A 19726-nucleotide genomic window follows, 5' to 3' on the forward strand; every position below is an offset into this window, starting at 1 on the left:
GTCTAATTGGAAATCATACCACATCTCCTTTTTAGGTCACCTGGCCCTAAGGGCCAAGTGAGCTTTTCTCATCACTTGGCGTCTTTCATCCCTCGTCTGTCATCATCTGTGAACTTTTACAAAAATCTTCTCTGAAAATTCTTGGCAAATTTTATCCAAACTTGGCCACAATCATCATAGGGGTATCTAGTTTAAAAAATTTGTCTGATGAACCCGCCTGCCAACCAAGATGGCTGACATGGCTAAAAATAGAACATAGGGATAAAATGCAAGTTTTTCCAATCATTTTGAAAACTATCTGCTATAAATAGATAAAATCTGACAGACGGGCAAAAATGTTCAAAATATTGAGCAGTCTACCTATTATCCATTTACCTCAAAACTTTCAGATGACTTTTAATAAAAGTTATTGCCCTTAAATAACAAAATCTACCATTTTGTTGTAAATTTTGCCTATTATCTCGAAAATTATAATAGATAGACAACAATATGATAAGCAAAAATGATCAGCAAGACAAGATCTACAAATGAATTATCATGACCAAAATCGTCACACGACTCCTTATTAGAGTTATTGCCCTTCAATGGCAATTTTTACCAATTTTTTGCATTATTGCCTAATATTTTAAATCTATAATAGATAGATAGAAAACTGTTCGGTGTGAGCGACTTGGATGGAGAGTTGTCTCATTGGCACTCATACCACATCTTCTTATTTAAATATAGAATCTTGGAAAAGCAAAAAATGATCAGCAGGACAGGATCTACAAATAAATCAAAATAACTCAAATCTTCAGTAGACTCCTTATTAGAATTATTGCCCTTTAATGATGATTTTTACCATTTTTTTGTACAATAATCAGCAAGACAAAATCACAAATATGCTGTAATGGCTAAAATCTTCAATCGACTCATTATTGGAGTTGTTGCCCTTTAATGGTAATTTTTAACATATTTTTTGCTTGTCATCTTGAAAACAATAAAAAACAAATAAAAACTTTACAAAGGAAAAATTTATCAGCAGGATAATACAGGGTTCGACATTAACTTTTATACCAACTTGTCCAGTTTGGCAAGTGCCCTATTACTTTTACTTGTCCAAAAGTGAAATCTACATGCCCAAACTTTTACATGCTAAGATCGACAAATATACGGGAATTGGATCATTTACATAGAGATACTTATTTCATAATAATTTATCTAAGAAATGCCATTTCAAAAAACCCTTCTTGATAAACTGACAACAACTGACAAATTTGTTAAAGTTTAATTTCATTTTCTCTTTCAAGCTTTTACATTTTTCCATCTTAGGGAAATACACATCCGATGTAAAATTCTAAAGTTAGAACAACGAAAATAGACCTCCGCTTTCCATTGGTCGGTGGGAACAACACGCGCGTTGAAAAGGCTCGAGTGGTGTCCCAATTGATAACGATAATGACGAAGCAACGTCGCGGCCACCTGATTGGCCAATATTTTTAAACTTGATATATTTTTGGTAAAATGGGGAATTCAGTGCGAACAAATGACGAAATATATGCATTGAAAAAGGGGGGGGGGGGGGGGGGTTAAGACCACTTAACTCAACCGTGCGGTGTTATCACTGAGTAATCTATGGACAAAACAACAGACACTATTGATTTAGTGAAATTTTAATCATATAACACTTTTTTTTCACTTGCCTGATCGGACATCCAAGATGATGTTTTTACTTGTCCGAATACGGCATCAACTTGCCCCGGGCAATCAGACAACCGTTAGTGTCGGACCCTGTAATATCTACAAATATGTCAACAAGACTGAAATTGTCAGTTAAGTCTTAATAAAGTTGATTCCCTTTAATGATGTCATCTACTAAAATGTAGCCATTGTTGAAGATACAGCTGAGCGACACAGGCTCTTTAGAGCCTCAAGTTTATCAGTGTTAAAATCTGTTGAGTATTTCAACCTTTCAACAACAACAAAAATATGGACAATCTATTGTCTATCAATCTGTGTAATTGATATTGAAATCATTAAAACACTTTAAGTGCTCTGAAGCTAATATTTCTTATTATTTAGATTTATATCAAAGTTTTACTTTGATCAGCAATATCTTGGACAAGTTTGAAAGTCAACATGGTTCAAATTTTTTGAGGGGGGGAGTTAATTAGGAAATGCAAAGTATATGGAAAATCATTACTGTAAGCCCATCCCTTACCTTCTTACATTTCTCATTGGGTTTAATGAAAATAATGTCCTTAACAATACTGTCAGGCATCTCAGAATTTGAAAATCAGTGCTAATTGATTATTTTTATGAGAGTTATGCACCTTGAAAATATAAGAGATATGGTAAATTTCATTATAAATTGTTATATGTCCAGAGCTAATATGGTAAGTCTGGCTTATATGGCTAGTATGATACAGCAATTATGTGGTTATAACAGACTATTCAGCATATTTTAAAGTCCTATGTTTTACTTAACAATACTGTCAGGCATCTCAGAATTTGAAAATCAGCGCTAATTGATTATTTGTATGGGAGTTATGCACCTTGAAAATATAAGAGATATGGTAAATTTCAGTATAAATTGTTATATTTCCAGAGCTAATATGGTAAGTCTGGCTTATATGGCTAGTATGCTACAGCAATTATGTGGTTATAACAGACTATTCAGCATATTTTAAAGTCCTATGTTTTACTGGCAAATATGTCATAAAATGTTAAGCTGAATATTCCATCAAAATCTGAATGAATACAATTTGTTTAATAATCTTGATTTAAGACCTTGCAACATATTTAATGTTGACATTCATTAAAATAATAAATAGGGAAAACACAAACAAAAAATTATGATACTGATTTCTGTGTGCATGACAATTTATATTAATTTATTTTGTAACTTGAGAGACATTTTATACACTGTCACAAATCAACATCTATAAATCTGAGTTTTGATAAATTCATCATACACCTTGCTTGTATATTGTAGGTTAGAATTTGACTTAGTGTTCTTCAAAAGATTTTTGAAATTAGCAACAGTTGTGTTTCCCAAATGGAACAGTGGAAATGTTTTACTTTGTATTTTACTACTTTGTCTTGGGCTCTTAGGTAAGACAACAGTAACTTTTAGCTGAAAATATACAACTTCACACTTCTGTCTTCAGAAAAATGGTGAATCATAATGGGTTTTCACATGCACTTCGCATCAGAAAGGCCATTTAATTCTACATCACTTTGTGTTAGGAGATTCTATTTAAGTTTGGTGTAAGGAAATATTTCTCAAAAAAAATATTTCTAGGCTTGTTATATGTCAAATACATAGCTTTATTTTTAGTTACTATTTTTTATGTTTATGGCATGTATGGAGTACAGATGAAATAATGAATTTAGTATATTATAAATTTTTTTGATATAGCCTTGTTGGCTGAATGGTTTAAGTAGTTGAACTACAATCAGTAGCCTGTCAACACTGAGGTTGTGAGTTGGAATCCCGCAGGTGCACTCTACGTCTACAATCTTGATTGACTAGGATTGTCAGTTTTCCTAATGAAGGACTCTAATGTGTTTGTTTAATCATATTTTCATTTTTTATTCAGCATTATTGTAGTCAGTTAAAGCTTTTTACCACATATTTATTGTTGATAAACACATTTTTTAGTTTCATTGGAATACGGAACAGATTTATAGCAAACATAAGTGTGATGAATTACATAGCTTCAAGTCTTTGAAGTAATTTGGCAACGCAACATTCTGAAAAGAAAGTTTCCGTTCGGTAAAATGTGAAGTTTAAATTAAATGTATGAAATTGTACAGTATTTATTATGATGAATACAAATTTTGTGAAAGTATATATGGAAACCATACATTTCTGGAATCAGTGATTAGTAAACATTATTATGACACTGGATGTTAAAACTTTCTACATACATTTTCATACTCTGAACAACTGGTTTTTGTCTCGCCTTGACGGAGTAAAAAAGCGAGACATAGGTATGCTGTTTCTGGCGGCGGCGGCGGCGGCGGCGTCAACAATGTATTAGTTTGTGATTAGGTCTAGTTCATGGTGAACCACTAGTGGTAGGTCAATGATATTTGGTATGCAGTTGTATTAGCATTGGCACATCTCATTACCATGGAGATTATTCAGCCCCACCCACTCAGTCAAGGTCTATTGACTTTGAAACTTTTCATAGTTTATATGTATTAGTTTGTGATTAGGTCAATTTATAGGGAACCACTAGTGGTAGGTCAATGATATTTGGTATGCAGTTGTATAAGCATTGGCATATCTCATTTCCATGAAGATTATTTGGCGCCGCCCCCTTAGTCATGGTCTATAGACTTTGAAAATTTTGCTAAGTTAACATGTATTAGTTTGTGATTAGGTCAGTTCAAGGGGAGCCATTAGTGGTAGGCCAATGTTAATTGGTGTTCAGTTGTATAAGCATTAGCACATCTCATTTCCATGGAGAATATTTGGCCCCGCCCCCTCAGTCATGGTCTATTTACTTTGAAACTTTTGCTTAGTTTACATGTATTAGTTTGTGATTAGATCAGTTTTAGATGAACTGTTAATGTTAAGTCAATGATATTTGGTATGCAAATTTATTGGCATTTGCATGTATCGTTTCCATGGATATTATATAGCCCCACCCCTGATCATGGTTCGTTGACTTTGAAACTTTTACATAGTTTACAAGTTAATGTTTGTGTTTAGGTTTGTTTAAAGGGAACGACTTATAATAAGCCAATGGTATTTGGTATGCAGTTGTATTAGCATTGGCAAATCTCATTCCATGGAGATTGTTTAGCCATGTACCTTCAGTCATGGTTCATCGACTTTGAATATTTGCATAACTTACATGTTAAAGTATTGCTATTTTAATTTCAACATTTGCATTATCAAAATTACAAAAAGGCAAGACATATCTCTGTGATAACAGTTTATTAATTTTATTTTTGATTCTCCTGTTCATATGCCTATTGTTTAGTCCTTTATTATAATTCATGACATCATTTTGAAACATATAATGCTATATGTACTGATTTTTATGGCTTTTTTTTAGAACAAGTTGTGGTATTCAATATAGGATATATTCCATCCAAGTATTACAAAGTATTTGGAACCAAAGATAGTAATGGTTTTAAAGAAGTAACAATTTTGGCAGCAATACTCATTTTATCTATATCATTTGTAAGTAGTTTCTTAGAATATTTTAAAATATATTAGCTGTATTACGATTTTAAGTTTTGTTTACCACAATGCACATTTAGTTTTAACAATATTTATTCAAATATAATTATAGGATTTCCCTCATGAGAGGTGTTGACCTGAATTTTTAAATTCCTTTACTATAAACTAAACCCATCAAAACAGGCATTCAAATGAGTTAAAAGGGTATTTAAGCTCATACATACTCATTCAAACAATATAGTAGTAGATTAAAAACATTTATGATAATATAACAGGAGCATTAGGTCATTGCTCTAAAAATCCCCCATGGAGAATTTGAAAAGTTAGCAGGTAAAGTAGTTATCTGGTGGGATGCTTGCTAGAGTGCAAAATGTTATAAGTTCTATACCAAGCCAGGACAAACTTAAGGTGTGACAATGAATATTTGCTGCTTCAACACAAAAACCCTAAACATGCAGCATTTAGCAGTCAATGTAAGAGCAATTATAAATGAATTTATTGTAGTTATTTTTTTTTAAATAAACAAGGGTTAGCAATTTAGCATATATTTCATTTTGTTTTACACTTTAGATCAGCTAGTATTATGTTTTATTAAAAAATATTTTGACTTATATCTTGTTTCAGATAAAAAGTACTGTATCATATATCACATCATTATTAGAAATTATATGGAGAGCCAATATAACATATTCTCTGCATAGGTTGTATTTTAAAGATGCAGTATATTACAACATCAACTGTTTTGGGAAAGTAGACAATCCGTGAGTATGAAATTGGAATTTTAAAAACATATTGATATGTATGAATTTAGATTTGAAATAAACAGAATTTATTGATTTGCTTATGACTGCATTGAAATACTAAAGAAATGTTACTGGTACTGCTCAGGAGATATTTCAACGGACTGATGTATTGTGAACCATTAGTAATTTCATAATTACATTTAAAAGTGACGTTAAACACAGGTTAATGAAAAGTATTGCTTCTAATGAAAATATTTTATTTTATTGAAAGATAAGTGAAAAAAAAGACTTTTAATAAAAGAAAGATTTTGTTGCATTTAGTGTCAAGATGAAATTGATAAATCTATGTATATAATTTTTACAGAGATCAACGAATCACACAAGATGTGGAGAGATTTTGTTATTACTTAAGTACCATATTTGCTCCATTGATCATAGCACCATTTACTATAGGATACTATCTATATAAAAGTGTTCAAAGGTAATGATACACATTATTTTACTTCTCTATATCAATCACATAAAGAATATGTAGGTTATTTTGTCATCTGATTGGAATATTATTCATCAGAGAGGCTACCTAAGAACACAAAATTAATTTCCTACCTTAGAAGGCAATAGTTTTATCAAACATGTAATCATTGAAGATTGGTGCATACTTCATTATTGATAAAAAGAGAAACAATAGTATATATCATGAATGTAGGTGTAGTGTGATGTAGCAAATTGTGATGTGTTTAAATATAATTTTAGAAACATGATTTCAGCAAATAAGAATTGATCACCAAACTTGATTGTTGAACTTGCATTGAACATTGAACAGTCTCAGTATCCTCTCAAATGGCATTAAGACCAATCAGAGCATCCAAAACATCAATTTTCTCATAATGCAATGTTATTTCTGAATACGTTCATTGTATAATGTACAATAAATCATTTACATGCAACTTGTGTAATTTACACTGTTTTAGTTAGTTCATAAGGGAACACAGAACATCAACATCCTTTACAAGAGATGTGGTATGATTGCCTTTTAGACAACTATTCATCAAAGACCAAAGAACAATCATTACCAACTACAGTTCACCATACAGCTTTCAACAATGAGCAAAACCCATACCATATAGTAAGTTAGAAAAATCCCTAGGATGATATTGAAACGTGAAACAATTTTAAAAGAAAGAATCAGCTATCTGTATTTTGATTCTTACATTTTATTTGTATATCCAATTACATGTAAGCATTATTATTTAGTTTCCTTTTTTATTTTCAGTACAACTTATTTAGGACCAGTAGGAGTAATTTCTTTTTTCATCGTAGCCACTATAATTAATAAAATACTCATGTCTCCAGTTGTTAACCTTGTCTTCAAGAAGAAAGAAAGGGAAGGAAATTTCAGGTAAAGTTGTAACATCAGATAAATAGTCCATGTTTCTGCATTGCAAAAAAGAGTCATTAACTCTTTTCACAAAATATCTTACGAGTAAAATTGATCGTAAACTATACTGAAATGTGTATGACTTACGAGTATTTTTACTCTTAAGATGTTTTGTGAAAAGAGTTGCAGAACTACAAAATTTAAAGGCCATACAATTTTGTGTTTTATTTTTATCCTTTGAGGTATCTCTGAATTGAAAATGAACCTGTTTCTTTGATATATCATACGGGAAAAAGATTTTGATCATTGAACCCCAGGGATTACCCAAAAGTTAAAATTTGTTACAGAACTGATAGTATTTCTGAAATTGTTTTTACAGCAGCCAGTTCCTTTAGATGAGACAGATTTTATAATTTATTTTAATACACTATACAGAATTTTGTGATTTAGATAAGTATGAATAAAGATCTAAGCAAAATTAAAATGTTTCCATTAAAATCAAAGGTTTTGGTTATCATCTCAATAGTCAGTGCTTCAATACTGATATGATTTATTACATGTTTCTAAAAAAATAGATAGATTCAGAAAATATTAATAAACTAATTTTCAACATCCTCTGACAGGGAAAGTTGACCATAGATGAATTTGCCCTTTTTTTTTAGGGGGGGGGGGGGGGGGGGGGTTTCCCTTTTCTTTATATAAATATCTGATGTAATTTCAATGGTTTTGAACAGTTTTAATTTGATCTTAAGTCAAAATACAGGACCAGAAAACAACATAGTGACTTCAGTCCTCTGAAAACAGAGAATTATAAAAATTAATTTATGACACATTCTCAAATAGAATTGTCTTAATAAAAATTTCCTCAGAGATGTTATTTCTGGTCTTTTTTCTCAAATGATAGAAATCACAGGATATATTTTTAAAAAATCATTATTTCATTCTCTTAATTTTCTATTTCATAAATAGAAAGCAGAAAGCGTTAGATATGTTTTAGAAATATTGTTAACACCTTGATGCGTATTTTAAAAGTTCTTAAACATTGAAATTAATTTGATAGTCTTTATCTTTGCATTTGATTTCAGCTTCTTTGAATTACTTATGAAATTGAACAGTATATTCCTACTTTCTCATATGTATATATCCATGTTAACTGTGTGTACTTCATTTCAGGTTTAAACATATGCAAATCAGGATGTATTCAGAATCGGCAGCATTTTATAAATCAGGACATATAGAAAAGAATAAAACTAATAATCAACTACTCAGTTTACTCAAGATTTCACAGAAACTTGTCCTCAGGGAATATCCACTTGATTGTTAGTATTTATAGTAATGTCTTGAAAAAATTAAGAATAGGACTTTGCAGGAAAGATATTTATATCTTGTGATGAGACAATTAAACATCCTTTCATCTGTAAATGTATTTTTAGCTCACCAGACCCAAAGGGTCATCAGACTTCATCAAAATTGTCTGCATGTTGATTGACTTTTGATTTTATTACAGCCCTTGAAAGATTTTATGAAAATTACATTTTTCTCAACTGCTTATATTTAGCTGATAATTTATAAATAGTGAGTTATAGAATAAGTAGTAAAAGATTGCTTATGAGTTTGTTCCAGTTGATATATTTTGACCAAATAACCGCAATTGGAATTTAAAAAAAATCCTAATTCTTAGCCAGTTGAAACTTACCCGCACAGGTTAATATTTTTGTTTTTATATTATAAGTATGGTTTGCTTGTTCTCAGTTCTACATTGGTCAGAATTAGACTATGATGTATAAGATTTTATTTTTGTTTTATCAAAGAGAGCCATGTCTGATGACCTATCACAAAAAGAACACAGTCTTTTGCAGATCATTATAAAAGAACATATTAGTCTTAAACATGTTAAAGTAATTAGAGAAACAGATTCCACATGTGTATCTCATGTGATAGGATAATTTGCCACTCCTAAAATTTTTAATTAGTTACCTTGTGAAACAAAAGATACAGCATTTAGCAAACAAATTCTATGAAATACTACTACATGGCAATTATTTTGTTGACTAGCATAGTGTTTGATTTATACATTTTATTGCATATTTATCTGCCAAAGAGTGTCTTTTTTTCTTTTCTAACATTGAACCAAGTCATCTTTTTTTTAGTCTTTATCAACTTGTCTAATTACTTTGGAAGTATACTGAGTTACCTCCTCTTGGCCATTCCAATATTTGGTGGATTATATGATAACATGTCATCAGTTGATTTGTCAGCTAAGATCAGTAGTGTGAGTAGATGGTTCTGCAAAAAATTATTATTTTAAATTTTAATTGGAATGTTGTAATAAATATTTAAATATTTCACTGACGATAACAACTTCGTGCTTTTTCAATTTTGGATCTAATATGACTTATTATTTGGCATCAAATTATTTCCAATTTCCTGTAAAAAAAACAACATTATCATTGGACAAAACAAAAGTAGTCATCATGCTTTATGATTATAGTTATAAGCCTTGTTAAATGATGGAGCTATTACTATTGCTGTATCCATTTTGAGTGTTAAATCATATGATAAGTCAGGCTAATATTTTTACCTTTTCATAGGTGTTTTATTATGGCAAAAACTTTGTATACTGCCTTGATATTAGTTGAACAGTATTATCATATATCTATTAATTTATTAATGTTTATTTTCAGACATCATTTGTGATAATGTACTTAATCAACAATTTTACCAAACTGATAGATTTAGCTGCAAATGTAGCAAGAATGGCTGGAAATGCACACAGGTAAATACAGAACAACTATTCTTCAGCCATAATAATTTATAATTAAGAAATCTCATGTTGGTTGCCTTGAAAATTCTTCTGTACTGCATGCCTAAATCATATTACAAGTTGCTTTCTTTAAAAAAAAGAAATGCAGTCGTAAACCCAAATGCTTGTTTGGCATTAAATATTAGATAATTGTTTTTTTAGATTAGAGTTAGTTTCTAGGCTTATGTTCAAATACAAATGTGAAGAAATTTAATCAATTAATGATTATTTGTGCTTAAAAAAAGAAATGCAATACGTGAAACTTAATAGCCGTTTTTATTGGAATTTGAGATATGTTCATGGTTATTTGAACAATAGCTTGATATTGTTCATTATTAGGATCATTACACCTGCTCTGCAAGGTTTTTGTGATGCTTAGGGTAGTAAGCATTGGCAATTTTAAGTTGTGTGCTTTGTGCTATTAAATGTTTTAGATGACAAACCTCTTTTGTTAAAAACAAAAACTTTTTAAAACCTTTAACTCGATTTTAAGATATTTTTTGAATGTCCCTTTTTATTTTGATGTTTTCTTATATTTTAAATTGTGGGTCATGAAAAAAGGCCTGCAAGTTTAATTGTAAATATATATAATTTGAATTGCACTGTATTCTCTTCACCTTGATGACCAAAACCAATTCATTAAGAAAGCTATTTACAGCCTAGACAAAACAGCTTACACCTTGTGCTTATAAATAAACAAACTAAATTGAAAACAACAAAACAACTAACATAAGCAAACCTGAAATTATCACTGAATACCCATTTCTAAACATTAGTTTGTTTAAAGGCCACATTTATGAACTGTTGTAAGGTGTTCCTTTTTTATTTGAACACGTTTTTTCATTAACTTTTAAAGGGTGTCTTTTACATGGTAAAGTTACACTACTGTCTTATGGTATGTATGTAAATTCTTTTAAAACAGGTGTATTCATAAGCACATGTCCCAAGTCAGAAGCATGTTGTTTAGTGGGTTTTTTTTTTTTTTTGGTGCAGTTCATATTTGCTTTTTGTTTCTGGTTTGAAGTTAAATTAGATTTGATTTTTCCTGTTTGAATTGTTTTATAACAGTGTCTTGGGGCCCCTAGTAGGATGCAGTTCAATGTGAGCCAAGCCTTTGTGTTGAAGGCTGTACTATAACCTATAATTGCTTACTTTGACTACACTGTGTCTTAATGGAGAGTTGTCTCATTGGTATTCCTACCACATTTAAAACAGATATTCCCTCTGACATTTGACAAATCCATTAGAATAATCTAAATATTGAAATGGAACTGAAGTTGCCTTGTAGGTTTCTTATATTGACCTATCCTTTTTCTCTCGTGCTGGATAGTTTTATACTAGTCATTTGGGGGCACTGTATAGCCTGCTGATCACTGAGATGGCTTGTATTGAAAGAAAAAATGTAACTCAAATTAGTCGATACTAAAGAAACTAATTCCTCAATTATATATGTCATACAATGTCATGTTTCTTGCTGCTTCTATGTTTAAGTGAAAGAAATCGTATATGCAAACAACAAAGCAATTTAATACCAATGTCTCATTCGTAAAGTCTACATCTCACTCTCCACCTGAATGGACTTTCAATGTATCCATTATGTCAACATATGGTAACAACAGGCGTCGCTCTATATAATTAAGATTCTCTCAGTATCAATTATAAATAATTTTATACTCACTTACTGTCTTGTAATCTAATTAATTAGTACAACAACCGATTTGATTTTGTAACGCAACTTTAACATCACAAAGAAACACTTACAACCCATACACCGTAGCTGTTATATAAGACATCAGAGAAAGTTTAGTTTACACAGTTATGAGAACAATTGACCAGGAGCTTTTAATTAATTAGATAACGCGTTTACATTGGTACATTATCACAATGGTCACACAAAGCTCTGCTACTTGTGGTCAAAATTATAAAAATGTAACATAAATAAAACAAACTTCAAAATTTCCTAAAAACTATTTTACATGCATAAAACCTAAGTATCAATTATCCTGTCGTCTTTCAAAATCTCCTTGCACTATTTTACATTTTCGTATTTAATATATTAAAACTGAAAATTCATCATCTGATCGTTTTCAAGAAATAATAATTATTTTTTTTTATTCTGACGAACATTTTGAAGAGCCTTATAAATTAATTACTACAGGTTAGATAATCTGTTCCCTGGCCCAGATAACTATAAATAGAAATTATTTTTTCTTATCTCTGCCTGCATCTGTCATCACTCGGTGTCTATAAATAGACATTTGATATCTTATCGCTGACACTGTTAAGTCTGCTGAAATTGCATGCATGATTAATTTTAAGGTTATTGATCGTAATTAAAGCGGCACATTTAATTCATTATTTCATTGCTTGAAGTATTATTTCTTTCATCTGCATGGTCAAATGTATTTTGTTTTTAATATAATTTTAGATTTAGATTTCAGTTTTAGTTTTTTTTCATATTCAATATCTGAGGGGGGGTAGGAGGAGTCCTGATCCCGAAATCCCGGGCTTAAAAACATGGAATCCCGAGGTCCCGAATTTAAAAAAATTTTAATCCCGACAACCCAAAATTCGAAAAAAGAATTCCCGGATCCCGAAAGGATCAATCCAGAAATCCCGAGCTTAAAAACACCCGATCCCGGAGTCCCGATAAAGGTCCTACCCCCCCCCCCCCATATCTATTTATTCACATTCTAATAACGAAAAAGGATCCAGATATACCTATAACAATCTGATTTGTTATTTTAATCAAGGAGGTTATATGACCTCCTTGTTTTTTAAAAAGGAAATAATGTTGCAATATTTAAACAAAGAAAATAACTGTATTTCAATTTGCAATGTACTTTCATAATTAATTTAAACGTTATTTTTAATAAACGCGATATTTTTTTCGAAAATTCTCGTTTTTTACATCCATTCAAGGACGTATAATAGATTATATACGTCCTTGGTCTATTCTAGACGTAAAATTTTAATAAAGTGCAAGAAAGACTTCTTTTTAATTTCAGTATAAAAAAATGAATTAGCCTGCTTTGTACATCAAGTACATCTTCCCTAGACTCAAAATCTTAAATGAAATGCTAGTAATATACTTCTTTTATAGATTTTAGTTTTAACGATTCTCGTTCCGAATATAAATCGCATTGTTTACATGAAATCTTATCTCATATCTAAACACAGCTGGTTTCAGCGTTCGACTCTAATTAAAATAAGTACGCATATATGTAGGTAAATATTAGCAGCTTGTAATTGCGTGCAAGGAAGTATTCAAATGCTTATTAAAGTAGCTTGCACCATAATAAATTTTGCATCATATGTAACATATCTCTATAGCAACTTTAAGATGCTAATGCTTATTCAACAGGTCAATTAAAAAGCTATTGCGCATGTATATGAAAGGTGGTCATAGAAAGAACAGATGTATTCCGAATAACATCCGGTGTTCCGAAAGACTACGGACATCGTCCAATATATACTGCGTAAACCCTCAGGGGTTTACGCAATAACCAGTTTAATGGTCCAGTAACTAAATCTTTAGTTTCAATTAAGAATCCATTGATTCATAAGCTGAATAGATGGCACAATCTGTATCTACTATACTATCTAGCTTATCTTATTACTGACCTATTTGAATGACTGGATTATTCAAACTTATCTGGTTGTATTAGTTATATATTGGTCGGAACATGCAGCCAGTATAAAAAAACTGTATTTAATAAAATAGTTTAAAGTAAGCTATTTAATATGCTTTTTGGCATAAATATGAAACCATAAGCAACATCATTAAACATGTAATTTTGTTTTGTTCTGTTAAATATGTACAGGTAGTGATCTGTACAGTGCATCAGCTTGGACAAGCTTAGACAAATGTTGATTTTAAAAGGGATCTTTGATCAATAACTTTACTTTTATAAAATGAGTAAATGTTAATTAAATCATAAAAGCTGTACCATTTCTTTGTTTATGACTTTCAATTAATTGATTAAACAAAAATTATTACAAAAAAGATTTGAATGAACAAACAATCTTATATATCATTTTTATCTTTCAACAGACTTAAATGAAGATAAAAAACATGGTTTATTAGTTCCCTATCAAAGGCTTTTTACAGTGAACTAGACTTTTTTTCACGATTTTGGGGGGCTGAAAAGGGGTCATGTATTATATAAGGCAGATAACGGAAAGTTCTATTTGTCTAGATTAAGTAGACTGCTTTTCTTTGTTTATCATAAAACAATATATCTGTTAACAGTTATTTTGCATTATTTCCTTCAACATTTCTATAGATTTATCAGCATTGAAGCAGAACATAGATATAACTATTCCCATTTTATATTTTTTTGCAACATTTTTCATATAAAATCATATTTTTTCAACAAATTACCGTGGGGTCATTTCTGGTTAGATTTGAATCATCTTGGTACCACTAGAAAGTTAAAATTTTATTATGGAGGGTTTTCATTTTTTTATGAGTTTTTAAGATACTAGACTTATTTTTTGTATGGAAATATTCTTAAGTAAATAGAATTCAGACAATTCTGCAAGTTTCATCAGTTGGTTTGTAAATATAAAAAAAAAATGAATTAGAAAATAGTTGCAGTTGGCAAATACTTATGTTCTTGCACTATAATTGTTTTTACTTATTTATTTGATTTCTGTGGTTTCTTTTAAAATCATTTTTCATTCTTGTTTCAGTTGCATTAAACTACCAAGTCAAGTCCTATCAAAAGTTAAATCAGAAGAACATGTATCCGTCTTTATAATTTTTATTTTTTTCACATTATCATTACCTAAAGATGGTGCTTAAGGAGACTAGTATTGAGGCAGTATGCCAATAAAACTTGGAAGATTTTCAGCAATCTTTAATTATTAACTCTCATAAAGATGTATAGGTCTAAATGTATAATTATTTATCTGATTTTAGAATAGGTGAAATTATGGAAGAGCTAGGGAAAATCAAAGCAGAAAAAGAAACAACTTATCATTTCATAGAGAATGAATCTATAACAAGAGAGTAAGTTATAATGGTATAAATATTTGCATGGCTAATTTTAACTTATCTTTAAAAAAATGAAGTGCTGCTTTAATCATGAGAAGTGCAAATAAACTAATCCTATATACTGAATTATGCTTTAAGCTCAATGGATACAAATGTAAATGCTTATGTTCAGCTAAATGTTTGTTTCTTTGGACATTTTATAAGAAGTAATATGTAATACCATAATATGTCTTGCTTGTGAAAATATATTTGATGTTATTCATTCTGTCGGTAATATATATTAGGACATATATATGGTGCTAGTAGTTGTTATCTTTTTCTTTGTCCAATGGTTTTTTGTCAAGCTTGCAACTTCTGCTGCAGAAAGTGAGACATAGGGATGGCCGGCGGCGGCGTTAAATAACAATACTTAAAAGCTTTATATTTCAGAATGTAAAAGACCTGGATGCTTCATACTTTGTATATAGATGCCTTATGTTATGAAGTTTCTATCTGTCATATGTCCATTGTCCTTGACCTCATTTTCATGGGTCAGTGACTACTTGAAAAACAAGTTCAGATTTTTTGTAATGTTAATTTCTCTCTTAGGATAACTATATTTGGTATGTGCGTACCTTGCAAGGTCCTCATGCCTGTCAGACAGTTTTCACTTGACCTCAACCTCATTTCATGGATCAGTGAACAAGGTTAAGTTTTTGTGGTCAAGTCCATATCTCAGATACAATAGGCAATAGGTCTACTATATTTGTATGGAATGATTGCACGGTGTACATGTCCAACTGGCAGGTGTCATCTGACCTTGACCTCGTTTTCATGGTCCATTTGTCAATGTTTAGTTTTTGTGTTTTGTTGTTTTTCTTATATTGTCTGCAACAGGTCAACTATATTTGGTGTATGAAAAAATTTTAGGATGTACATATCAGTCTGACAGGTTTTATTTGACCTTGACCTCATTTTCACGGTTCATTGCTCAATGTTAAGTTTTTAACCGGATTTTCGAAGTAAAAATCGGTTATTGATTTGGGGATGTACGGCGGGCAGGCAGGCAGGCGGGCGGCTACCAAACAGTGTCCGTTCATTAACATGAAAACCCTTTGACAAAATTTTTTCAAATTTAGATATGTTGTTTCCTGTGACTAAATGAAGGTCAAGTTCAATTTTCACGATTCAGATTTGCAAATATCATTTTCATTATTAATTAGATAATAATCTATTTTAAATATTTAATCACAATCCAAATTCAGAGCTGTTTTAAGCTTAAATGTTGTGTCCATGCTTGCTCAACTGTTCAGGGTTCGACCTCTGCAGGAAAATCCGGTTTGCTGTCACTCTGACAGCCTCTTGTTGTGTTTTGGTTTGTTTTTCTTAAACTGTAAGCAATAGGTAAACTATATTTGGTGTATGGAATGATTGTAAGGTGTACATGTCTGTCTGGCAGGTATCATCTGACCTTGACCTCATTTTCATGGTTAATCGGTAAATGATAAGTTTTCCTGGTTAAGTTTGTTTCTTAGATACTATATGCAATAGGTCAACTATATTTGATGCATGGATGATTGTAAGGTGTACATGTCTGTCTGGCAGGGTTCATCTGACCTTGACCTCATTTTCATGGTTTTGTCTGTTTCTTGTATACTATAAGCAATAGGTCAACTATATTCAGTGTATGGAATGATTGGAAGGTGTATAATAATGTATTTCTGACTTGGTTTATCTGACCTGACCTCCTTTTCTTGGATCATGTTAAGTTTATATGAAACTTGTAATAAAACTTCATATTTATATCAACATAAAATCAATGATAAGTAAAGCAGGTGAGAAATTTCAGTGTGTGCACTCTTGTTTCATGATTGATAAAATATGAAAAAATGTATGAATGATACTTTTTAGGATATCTCTAATTTGTTGACATAATTTTTGTTCACAGCACCCTACAATACTAACCTCAACATTTCCTTCCCAGCACATAATGTAATGATTTGTTTTAAATCTACATATATTGATCATACATGTATTTCATGCCTTAGCAGGGGCGGATCCAGTATTTTTTTAGTAACAAGTATGAAATATTAATTATAAAAAAACATATATTTTGGTCAAGCGAGCCCATAATGAGGCGTCTATATTATATTTCAAATTTAAGTTGTCCAAAGTCAAGACTAGTAGTGCAAGAATTTAATAGAAACTACCACATATATATGCCATCAACACTAAATCATTTTAGGACAATCTTGCTTTACAATATAAATCTCAAACTTGGTTTAGAATATAAACTTCTTTAGATAAAATTGGATTAAGTACCAATATTAGAAAATAAATTTCTTTAGAAAGAATTGAATTAAGTATATATATTTCAAATTTAAACTTTATGCTCCTTTTAAGCAGAGTTCATTTTGTTGACTCTAAGTGGCATGCATTCTTATGCATTCAGATTCAGAGAAGACATGATGTCAACAATATTTTTGAACAGAATCTGGATATTTTGAGTTTCTTTGAAAAGTTGTGTTCTTTTCTTTCAACACAATAGCTAAATGTGCTGTTAATACTCTAATAAAGTGATAATTTTCTGTATTAAGTTGATGAATTCATACGTGATGTTAAGCTGTAATGATACTTTGCTACATAGGGGGATCCCTATTTTTTGGTAAACTCTTTCTGTAAAAGTAATATTTCCTGAAAAATATTGTAAACAAATATAAGGGAACATTTTGCATACTTTTAAGTAACTTACACTTGACTAGTATTTTTATATCCAAAACTATCCAGAGCTTTGTTTCAGTTTCCTTTTTTATTATGCATGCCAGAAAATAAAAAAAAAGGATTTGATCAGGTGTTAGTGCATGTTCTTCACTGCGTAGTATAGTCTACTTTTCACCCACACAGGGACAATACATTTCATCTGAACACACTTCTTGTTAATAGCGGGGACAATGACCCTGATTGTCAGATTGCTATCAATGAGACAAGAAGACAGAAAGCAGTTACCGTAGATAACCTTACTTATGGACCGCCACAGTGTAGAGATATTCTCTGTAGGAGTAAGTATATGTCAACCTCATGGTAAGGCATAATCATTATCTATTTTCCCCTTACATTTTCCTAACCTGAAAACAAGGCTCCAGGTTGCACTTCTGTAAATATAGACAATAAAATTTCCCAGAGGAACTCCTTTTACGGCTAAAACTGTGCCACTTTTACTATGAAGTTTCGTGAAAAATTATATCCTAGAATGGAAAGTTCATAGGTGCTACAATTTTTTTCAAAGGTCAAAATATAGGGCTGTGCGGCATATTTTCAACATTTATATGCCCCAAACTTCTAAGAGCTTAAACTTATACTAAAATTCTGTACTGCCCCTGCCTTCACTTTTGGTCCTCCTCAGAATTCAATTTCGCCGCTATCCATGTGTATTTATACTGGTAACATTCCCAAGTTATGTCTCTATGAGATGAAACATAGAGATCATATCTGGGAACCAGTATGTAAACAAAACAAAGTATCTATGAATATTATATATCTCCCCAAAAGAGGCGTGGTTTGTGACACAGCTGTATTTACAAAGTGCAACCTATACTAACATTTATTCTAATAGAAAAATTTGAAAAACATCTTTTCTCACAACAATACTTATTTGTCAGAATCATAGCCTAAAAGAAATCACTGCATATACTCTAACTTTTCTTTTACAGTATATTTTATACCCCCACCCCTGTTTCAATTTTTGAAGAATTTGAAAACAAGACTTTAATTATTGTCAGCTTACCCTATGTTCATGTTTTCTGACAAGAATTGCTTATAAACTGTATGAAACTATTCTGATAACAAATTGAAATAAAATTCAGAATGCTATAAATGTTAAGTTTCGTAGTTAATCATTTTAACATTCAAGATTATATAAAGTATCCAATCCTGCCTCTGTCTCCAGTCCACATCTTACTTTATGCCTATTTATTTATAAAAGTTTACAATTTCTGCCTCAAATGGTCAGTTTAGAAATATTGTCACAATAATAACATCTCTAACCATATATCTAACATAGTTTGGCTAATATATGAACTAGAAGTGTTTAAACAAAGTCATATTTGCAAAATTTGTATATATGAAGTTACCAGTCTGATATATGAATTCACTAAAAGTTTGTAGAACTGACTGCTAAAATCTGTTTTTTTGCATAACTTCAAAGCACAGTTATTGTTTTCTATACACAAGACCTTTATAATAATAAAATCATAGCCTTTATAGGTTAAATTATATATTTTATGACCCAGGGGTCAGGGATTTTTCTATTTTTTTTGCCTCTGGGACCTCAAATTTGCTAAATAATTCTGCTGTTTCTGTGAATATGGAATATTTAGTACATTTTTAGGATAGAACACACTATTGTTACTTTTATTGAGGAATTTTTGTATCTCTAGCTTGTATTTTTTTATGCCGCTTTCACAAGAAAGCATATTCAGGTGTTACGGCTTACTTATGGGTTTTCGACAGGACAAAAACACCCCAACAACAATATTCATCAAGGATCTATGAGTTTCAATGACTGCGAAGAGTTAACATAAGCACTTCTTAACAATTTAAATTACAAATATGCAAATATTATGAATTTACTTTGCATACAGGTCTT

The 19726-nt window shown here is 30.8% G+C and overlaps 1 protein-coding gene across 2 annotated transcripts in view; it reads left to right on the plus strand.

The window, feature by feature from the left end:
- The window catches only part of LOC127698337 (lysosomal cobalamin transporter ABCD4-like), a 30751-nt gene that overhangs the window by 1753 nt on the left and 9272 nt on the right, over positions 1 to 19726 (plus strand). Inside the window, exons 2-11 of one of the 2 annotated variants that reach the window (XM_052201744.1) lie at positions 2975 to 3093; positions 5052 to 5179; positions 5804 to 5940; positions 6287 to 6403; positions 7196 to 7321; positions 8474 to 8619; positions 9451 to 9572; positions 9985 to 10076; positions 15028 to 15117; positions 17986 to 18140. In XM_052201744.1, coding sequence (XP_052057704.1) covers positions 2975 to 3093; positions 5052 to 5179; positions 5804 to 5940; positions 6287 to 6403; positions 7196 to 7321; positions 8474 to 8619; positions 9451 to 9572; positions 9985 to 10076; positions 15028 to 15117; positions 17986 to 18140 — 1232 coding nt within the window. The remainder of the gene's footprint in view (positions 1 to 2974; positions 3094 to 5051; positions 5180 to 5803; positions 5941 to 6286; positions 6404 to 7195; positions 7322 to 8473; positions 8620 to 9450; positions 9573 to 9984; positions 10077 to 15027; positions 15118 to 17985; positions 18141 to 19726) is intronic. The other variant, XM_052201745.1, reaches the window with a different exon arrangement.

Source organism: Mytilus californianus, unplaced genomic scaffold, assembly GCF_021869535.1.
Source record: "Mytilus californianus isolate M0D057914Y unplaced genomic scaffold, xbMytCali1.0.p SCAF_4, whole genome shotgun sequence".
Lineage (NCBI taxonomy): Eukaryota > Metazoa > Mollusca > Bivalvia > Mytilida > Mytilidae > Mytilus > Mytilus californianus.